Source organism: Rhipicephalus sanguineus, chromosome 1 (assembly GCF_013339695.2).
Source record: "Rhipicephalus sanguineus isolate Rsan-2018 chromosome 1, BIME_Rsan_1.4, whole genome shotgun sequence".
Classification (NCBI taxonomy): domain Eukaryota; kingdom Metazoa; phylum Arthropoda; class Arachnida; order Ixodida; family Ixodidae; genus Rhipicephalus; species Rhipicephalus sanguineus.
The window spans coordinates 259,684,641-259,693,123 of NC_051176.1; the positions used below are offsets into that span (position 1 = coordinate 259,684,641).

The 8,483-nt window shown below is 50.9% G+C and overlaps 2 protein-coding genes across 2 annotated transcripts; one reads left to right on the forward strand and one right to left on the reverse strand.

Moving 5' to 3' along the window:
- Positions 1 to 1,450: 1,450 nt before the first annotated feature.
- LOC119382557 (uncharacterized) lies at positions 1,451 to 5,698 on the reverse strand. The gene is made up of 4 exons (XM_049412778.1): positions 5,560 to 5,698; positions 5,191 to 5,298; positions 4,907 to 4,966; positions 1,451 to 1,525 (listed from the first exon to the last, which is right to left on the reverse strand). Exons 1-4 carry the CDS (start codon positions 5,674 to 5,676, stop codon positions 1,451 to 1,453), a joined length of 360 nt encoding a protein of 119 aa, XP_049268735.1. The 5' UTR covers positions 5,677 to 5,698.
- Positions 5,699 to 6,277: 579 nt separating this feature from the next.
- LOC119378823 (uncharacterized protein DDB_G0279979) lies at positions 6,278 to 8,205 on the forward strand. The gene is made up of 4 exons (XM_037647845.2): positions 6,278 to 6,550; positions 7,320 to 7,417; positions 7,504 to 7,768; positions 7,852 to 8,205. The coding sequence occupies exons 1-4, from the start codon at positions 6,352 to 6,354 to the stop codon at positions 8,046 to 8,048; spliced, it is 759 nt and encodes a 252-aa protein (XP_037503773.2). The 5' UTR covers positions 6,278 to 6,351; the 3' UTR covers positions 8,049 to 8,205.
- Positions 8,206 to 8,483: the final 278 nt, after the last annotated feature.

Consider the following 8,483-nt stretch of genomic DNA (forward strand, 5'->3'; position numbering starts at 1 on the left):
TAGTGAGGACCACGAGCTAGATCGTGATGAGGCATCGGTAAATACTGATAGCGCAGATATGCCTGCTGTAGAAAGCGCCGATCCAGCCGTACAAGTTCGTGTAAAGGAGCTGGAAATAGAAGCGCTAAAGCTCCAAATCGAGCTGCAAAAATTGAAGCTTCAATCGCACACGAGCAATGAAGTGGGGCGGAGTGACAGGTGCAGTTTGGCGCGGTATGCGGATCAGTTGCGAGCAGTTCTTCCGCCAATGCCGGTTTCCGATGAGCTGGTGCCGGCGTGGTTCCGGAGCGCTGAAAACATGCTGAGAAGCTGCGAGATCCCTGACGAGGTACAAGGCGCTATCATAGTGCCATTTTTGAATGAAAATAGCCGCACATTGGTGGCAAATCGAGCTGAGAACCGAGTACTTTCATACCAGGAGGTTCGCGACCTCGTCCTGCATGAACTAAAGCTCACCCCTGAGGAGTACAAACGCCGCCTTTATGCCTGCCGGAAAGGAGATGAGACGTGGGGACAGTTCGTCACTAGGCTCGAGATTTTGCTCGATTATTATCTCCGCAGTAGAGAGGTCAGTAATGTTCAGGAGCTGCGGGCATTGCTAATTTCAGACCGGGTCAAGCAGCTGATGCGCGAAGACATGCGCACATATGTGCTACAGCACGAGACGGCGGAATGGCTTAGACCTCATGACCTCGCGAAACTGGCGCAGAAATATGACGAGAGCACGAGTAATAGAAAGTCAGGTAAAACAGCCACTGGTAGTTCGAAGAATGGTGAAGTGTTCAATCGCCGCACGACAGAGAGGTCATTGCAGGGAAATGAGAGAACGGGTGTCCGATGCTATGCATGCGGCGAGAACGGGCACTATCAGTGGCAATGCTTGCAAACGACACCTCCACCCGCGGAACAGGGACAAGACCGTTTCCCTCCGGAGAGACTCGCCGCGAGGGTAGCATGTGAACCGGCGATGGAGAGCTTAATCCCCGAAAGGTGCTATGCCGGTGTGTCAAGATTAACATGGATCGAGTTGATAAGTGCGGGGCGCAAGCTCAACGCGTGCTTAGATTCAGGATCAGAGATAACAGTGATCAGGAAAGCGTTAGTTCCGGAAGGGGCAAAACTACAGGGAGTAGGCAAAGTGCGCTTGAGAGAGGCATTCGGGCGGGCTGTCCCTGCTGAGTTGATGTACGTCCCTTTGGCACTGCACATTCCAGGGGGAGGTATTACTCCGGAGCTGATGGAACTGTGTGCGGTTACTGAGAAACTCGCGGAAGGAGTAGACGCTCTCTTAACGCCGGACACGCTAAAGAAGCTTGAACAGCTTCAAAGAAACTCACGGGAACTGGCGATTCATATTGTGAGGGCGGAGCGGAATTCCGCTGAGGAAGTTCATCACGAGGATGAAAAGAGTGCTCAGGAGACGCCGGAGCACCAGCAAGATTTAATGGGGTCACGAACAGGACGGGTAACGGCGAATGAGGCGGGTAATGAGATCTTCGTAAAAGAGCAACGGGAGGACAGCTCCCTGCGATTGCCATGGGTGCAGGCGCGTGAGGGTACACATGGAATGTTCACAGAAGGTGAGTTATTGTTCCACCGGGAACTCTTGAACGGGAAGCAGTGTTACCAACTTGTCTTACCTGAAACACATCGCAATGAAGTGCTGGTGCTCGCTCATGATGTACCTTCCGGTGGGCATATTTCAGGAAGGAAGGCGAAAGAACGCGTTCGTAGTGCATTCTCTTGGCCAACAATGGCGGCGGACATTAAAAAGCCTTGTGAACCTTGCCTTACCTGCCAGAAATTCGCGAATAGAAAGGTGGCCGATCGAGTGCCAATCACTTAATAAGTGTGCCGATGCCTTGTCGCGATTTGTCAGTTTTTTCTTGTTTTTTTTTTAGATTAGCCAGACAGCGAGAGCATTGTGCCTATATGTTGACTAATTGCCATGGTGCTTCGAGGAATGTACAGTACAGGGTCCAACCTGCGAGTGACGTTCCAAACAGTGCGCGGGTGTGCCTGCTTGAGTGCATTTCGGTGTGTGTGTGTGCGTGTGGATGTAACAACCCCCATCGTGCGATTATGCGTGACTTCATGCATTGGACTGAACACAAACATTTGGGAAGGGGTGCATCCGGCATGACGCTCGGTAGTGATGTTGGGGAATCTTTTATAACGTGTTTAGTGTTTGTCTTTGTGCGATGTTATTTGCTTACTTGCCTAAGTTGTGATGAAACTGGACCACAATCTCGAAACGTTGTCAGCGCCCTTAAACGTGAATACCCCCCCCCCCCCGCCCCAGCATGGAATTTTGAAGTTGAATGTACAACAAGCGTACATACAACATTCTTGGGTTGGAAGGAGTTATGTTCGGGGGACGATTTCCCCAGTACGGGTCAACGGTGACTAATCGCGGATGGCGCGTGACGGAAAAGGGGCGCTCGGAAGGGCCATTAGGTCGTTCGCCTCTACCCGCGCCATTGTAGCCGAACCCCGCGACCTTTTGTCGACCGCTCCTTTCGCTGCGGAGTCACCCGTACGGCGGAAGCGATCTCACGGAGACTGACAACGTAAACAATGTGTCGCCGTCGCGACGGTCCTCACTGAAGGAGCACCGACGTGGTTTTGCAGTAATTGCAACAGGCGGCGGCATCTTGTCGCAGACAAGGCTCGAGACGGCAATGTAAACTGGGCACGTTGGTGTGGTGCATTTCAGTGTACGTTGACTGTGTATGTGATTGATGGCGTTTTAGTTGGCTTGCCGCATAGTGAGGGCAGCAAAGCGTGGGAACGCGGAAGCGGAGACACGTCTCTGAGAGAAACAAAGTTCTCTGCTTCATTGGTGGAGTACCGAAAAGGGTTGGTCCCGTAAGGCGGTCTCAGACGAGACAGGGTGGATTTAAAGGAAGAAATAGGGAAGGAGAGAGGAGGAGAGAGCTTGGTGCTCGACGGAGAGATTGCGGAGGGGACAGAGGTCGTGCTTGGCGCCGACTCTGATCCAGGGACGAAGGACTTAGAGTTATTCTCTTAAGGGCTTGAACGCTTGGTGCGGGCCCAGCCCAGTTGGTGTCGCGAGAGCTGTTCAGTGGCCGCCCCGGCCTTTGTTTTGTCTAAAGTGTGTAAATAAACTCAAGTTTACCAGGATCTGAACAACCGAGCCTGTCCAGTCCTTCAACGTGTCGCCACGATCATCCGAACCATCGGGATCATCTCCATCGACCCAAATTTAACTCATACCATGACAGTGGATGGAGAATAACCGCTAAGTTGCGGCGGCACACGTCTGGAAGTGGTAGAAGGCCCTCTTGGCCAAAAATACCCTCTGACGTGTTGTCCAAGCCATACCCTGGCAAGCTCCCCCTTTTGTTGGGCAGCACTGTCAGGCAGGCACCCCTTTTTGGGCAAGCCGGCTATGCCGGGGACATTTCTGTCCACTCCTGCGTCGCCCTGTCGTCGCCCTGCGCCTGGCTCTACCGTGCCACCAGCCCGTTCCTGACCAGTGGCCTGCTGTTCCCTGGTCTTTCCAGCGGGGGCCTGGTTCCTGCCTTCTGGCCTGCAGCCACCATCTCCACCCAGCCTTACTCACCTGGCAGCCTCGGCAGCCGCCCTCGGCGGCTGGTCCGCCCACTCAAGCTTTGGCCCAGGCCCGAGCGTGGTCGCTCCGGCTTCCGTTCCTGGCTGCCTGCTGTTCCGGCCTGCCGTTCCTGTGTGGCCCCCGTCCCAGCGACTTTCGGCGGTTGGCTGCCGCACACAACTGGCAGCCACGCCTCGTGCGTTCCCGGCTGCCAACCTCTCCAGTCCGGCGAACTTCAAGCTGGCTGGCTGCCCGCCCTTGTGCAGTCTTGCCCCCGTTCCTCCTGGGCTGCGGACCTTCTTCCGGCAGTGGGCTCTCCCTGGTGGTGAAACTTTCGGTGGAACTTTTGCGTGGCCATGGCCTACCTATGGACTTGTACCTTCGGGAAGACGACACCCCCCCTGTTGGACTTTGCCCCGTTGGCCAGCGCCCTTACGGCTGAGCTGACCTTGCCACTTGGCCTCGGACAGCCTCTTTCGCAGGCTGGCCTCGGTCTTTAGGAGGGGGGAATGTGGGAATCGAGCGCGCCCTTCCCTGTGGCGCCTCGTTCCCCAGCTAGCGCGCGTGTTGGCCCCGCGCGGCTCGAGCGCCGGGAACCGCCGTTAATCCGCAGACCATGGCGGCAGCGCCAGGCCTCTTTGTCTGGCGCGAGCCATGCGTCAGCTTCCCGGCGCGCGGGCACGCGTCCGGGCATGCCTCGACATGCTCACATGCTCACGCCACCAAGCTAGTTTACGTCACTGCGCAACGCCTGTCTTCATTGGCCGCCAGTGACTACCCCCTTCCCCCTTGAGCTCGCTTCTGTCTGGCGCGGGCTTGCCCGCGGGAGATGCTCCTAGGCTAGCACGAGAGGTTGACGCGCTGCTCCAGCAGGCGGCTTCTCGTTCGTGTGCTCGACTGCTGCCCTTTGTGTGATAGTCGTAGCGCCGCTGGCAAGCGTACTCGATCGGTCTTGCGGAGTTCCCCTTACGGCCTGCAAGCCCGTGACTGTCGTACTGTGCTGCATCTTGGGTTAATAAACCCGTGTTGTTTGTTGACCTCCTGCCTCGAGCGCCTTTTCTGCGCCGTGCCGGAGTCGACGAACCCGGCCGTAGCGTCTTTGTTCGCTGCGGCAGTGGAGAACGTCGCGTCCCTTCACGGTCGCCTCGTAGGGTAACCTTGGTGCTAAACCTATCTCCACAAAGATCAGCTTCGAACACACTTGCTTCTTCATGGCAGGCTGCGATCATTAAGCACTGCCTCTTACCACTATGACAAATCTATCGTGCACTTTATCCATTTGTTCAAAAGTTCTAATTACTGCCACTTTAGGTGTGCGTGAATGCTGCTTACCAGGCTGTAATGGGATGCCTCACTCGAGTCACCAGCCAAATCTTCATCTGGCTGTGTAATCTGCAAGAGATTTCGAGTTGTGAGGTTCAAACCCATGAGCTGCAGGCGCTGACAGGGGACGAAAATATTTTAAACATCTTGAGCAGGTGGTACGCACATCACAAGTAGGGGGGGAGGGTAAGTGTTAATCTTGAACGAACAAATTACTATTACCCAAAGTTAGGTAGGTTACGTCCAACACATCTAAATGAAAGGAAAAAAATTCGCGCTGAGCGCATACGTACATTTTCGTTCAGAGGCAATGCATCAGTTTGCAGAGGAATCGCAGTAGAGCTTGTGGTTTCCCCGTCGCCCCAGGACGTGCCTGTCTGATTTTCGGCAACTGAAGATACCTATTTATGCAAAATGAAAAGTGTGAAGGTGTGGATTGACAGCCAGTACGCGTCGTTGGAGAGTTTTAGAATAGCGTACGTAAGCTAAGTTAGCGTTATGCGGTCGCCCGCTATTTCCGACACTTTAACGGGGGCCTGCAAGAGGATGGCGCACGACGCCTGCGCAGTGGCGGCAAACGCTAACGCAAAGCTTTGCGTACGCTACTCTAAAACATATGTGGCACGTACGCACTGGGTGCATGGTTGATGGCTTTTACTTACCGCTGCATTCGCGAGCCGGTGTCTGCTGACTGTCGACTTCGGCACTTCGAATTTTGCACCAGGGTGCAAGAATTTCTTGTAGCGGCCTCGTTTTTTCCACAGCTTAGAACGATTCATGGTCACTCATTCGAGACTTAGTGCGCAACAAAACGAAGAGGCCTCGAACGCACACGCGCACACGATCGGTCAAAACGGTCCAAACAGACTAAACAAGTAACCACAGGTGCCAGCAATGCTATCTCGTTCCGTCAAACTTAGCGGCTTAAACGTGATTGCAAAAATATTGTCACCTTTTGTATTACCAGTGGTAAATATATGTGTAAAGTAACGCAGATTGTATTTTAACATATCAATTTTAATTATTTGTGAACATAATCTGTTATTGCATTGATATTGGTGCAATGGTGCCATGTCGATCATTATCGATACCGTAACGACGTTGTGTTAGATTTTTAGTTTTAAATTTTTTTTAATATTTTTTTAAATATTGTTCAGGCTACGCCGCACAATGAGCGCAGGCGACCCGATACCAAAGGCACGGCCGCTACATAAAAAAAAACCTGTTTTTTTATGTAGCGGCCGTGCCAAAGGTATGCCTGATCGGTCAGATCAGTCAGATCGCCATCGCCAACATTGTTTTGTGCATGGATAGGGTGGCCATTCTAGCCACCCTAGCACCATACTAGCATGGAGGAAGGAAAAATTTTGTCTGGTCTGGTCTGCTTTTGTTCAAGTGGAAGGCGCTAGCTGTGCTGGCATGTGCAGCTGCAGTTATTCGATCGCCATTTCGGAATGTTCTCCCACGCTTACGTGAGGTATCTTGAGGATAATCGATGCGCCCTCGTCGACACCACAGATATTCGAGACTTTGACAAATGGGACCATCAGGACATTGATGAAAAACGCATCAAGGCGGCGACGCACTGGGTGAACTGGGTGTTCAAAGACGGCAGTTCAGACTATTTCCCAGCCGAGATTCTTCACTTAGGAGGTAAGCTTCGTTACTTCCATTGCGTTCATAAAAGTTTGTGTGCTGTGGTAGGCTTATGCAAATGAACTTCTATGATCGGCGTTGCCTGGGATGCTTGTATCTGACGGCACTTGGAGCACGTGGTGCGACTAGCTGTTACGCAAGTGCTTTAATGCATAGTCGGTCAGCGTGCTTGCCGGCTGGTGGGCCGGCAGTCGGATGGTCGGTCACTGGCAGACGCTGCGCAATAAATAAAGCCTAAATATATAATAAAAGCCTAAATATATATATAAAGCAATAAATAAATAAGCTCGAGCGTGCACACGTTCATACGTTCGACCTCTTTCCGTCTAGGTGCACGTTACGTGGCTACAGTGCAATATTAATGTCAGCCGGGCGTGCTAAAACTCGTGCGGAATGAATGTTGACTAGTCATGTTTTCCTAATACTGCAGTAAAAATGATAGTTGGTTTAGTTGGAATGCTTTCATAATTGATACAGCGCTAAAGACAAAGACAAGAGGAACACAAAGTGCACAGGACGCGCGCTCGTCCAGTGCACTTTGTGTTCCTCTCGTCGTTGGCTTTAGCGCTGCATCAATTATGAATGTTTTCCTAAAAAGGTTAACTCTATTCTCTGCCTCTGCGCGCATTTCAAAATGACCGATGATGGTTCTTTAGAGAATTTAAATATTATACCAATTTCATAACAACGTGCTGTTGGTGTAGTACTGTTGCTTGAATTAAAGGGAACTTAAAAGTATTCATTGCCTTGTATGGACCAATTTCAGCATCTGAAGCAGAAGTGCAAAAAAAGGTAAAAAAGGGAAGATTGAAATTTAGGCGTATGATGCCTGGAGAGGAACAGGAATGGAACTGTGATGAGGAGGTATGTATGACACGCTATTCCAAGGTGCAAATTTGCTTCTTTATCTGCTTTTAAGATACTGTTTTCTTTTCCATCTTTCACTTAAGCCACAAGAGAAAGAACAAGAAGAGAACAAAAGGAAGGGCAAAAAACGAAAAGAGCCAAACGACAACTTGCTCAAGCTTTTGGACAAAAAAAAGCGTCAAATGGATGCGGCAAAAACTCGCCACAATTGTGATGGGAATTGCTCGGCCGCACAGGAGCTTGAGCGTATGAAGGATGTGGTTGACAGAAAGGAAGAAGAAATTAAAAAATTAAGAAAACTCAACGAAAAGCTGCAGGAAAAAGTAATAATGCAAATGGAACAGTTCAGTAAGCATTATTTTCGTTTTCATAATTACAGTGCTGTAGTTGAGAAAAAGTGCCTGCTTATGTCTGTAATTCTGATGTTCCAGTTGAAAGTGCAAACGGCACAGTCGCCCACTCCATGGTACAGCCTACTGTAGTGGTGCCACCATCAACACCACCACCGGCGCAGGGACCCGAAGAGAAGAATGGAGCAGCTGCTGCACGTGCCTTCTGTAGCCCCGCAGCTATAACCCAACAAAGCACGCCTGAATCCCGTGATCCTGATGACATGGTAAGATTTTGAAGAATATGGTGCATGTAGCTTTACTTGCCAAAGCGTAAGCTCGCTAAGCTTTATTGTACAGTTGTGACTACATAATTTTTTTAGACTGCTGATAATTATCTGTCGTGAAATAATTTTTGTCACAGCAGAAATATTTTTGTACAGTGTGTGCAGGCTATGTGTGTGTATTTTGTGGCTATGCAGGTGGATATAGGCCAGGGATTAAAGATCCCAACTGGCGCATGGCAGCGCATACAGCTGCAGCCGAAGGACAGTCTGTTTGTCAAAGAGCTTCTAGTGGCGATCTGGGACCCAGCAGACTTGAAGGGGTGTTCGCTACAAGGTAGGCTACCTTAGAAAAGTTCCTGAAAATCTTTGTGGAACTCGAGAATGCATTAGGCATGGGGTCGAAGATCTCTCTCATTCAAGGCTTTCTTGTGAAAAAAAAATGAGAAT

Coding starts and splice junctions, on each gene's coding strand:
- LOC119378823 (XM_037647845.2), top strand. CDS start 6,352: ATGTTCTCCCACGCTTACGTGAGGTATCTTGAGGATAATCGATGCGCC. Junction 7,418..7,503: donor AATGGAACTGTGATGAGGAG/GTATGTATGACA, acceptor CTTTCACTTAAG/CCACAAGAGAAAGAACAAGA. Junction 7,769..7,851: donor AATGCAAATGGAACAGTTCA/GTAAGCATTATT, acceptor CTGATGTTCCAG/TTGAAAGTGCAAACGGCACA.
- LOC119382557 (XM_049412778.1), bottom strand. CDS start 5,676: ATGAATCGTTCTAAGCTGTGGAAAAAACGAGGCCGCTACAAGAAATTC. Junction 5,299..5,559: donor ACCGGCTCGCGAATGCAGCG/GTAAGTAAAAGC, acceptor TTGCATAAATAG/GTATCTTCAGTTGCCGAAAA. Junction 1,526..4,906: donor AGGCATCCCATTACAGCCTG/GTAAGCAGCATT, acceptor TGGCAATCGCAG/GGAGCTGTCCTCCCGTTGCT.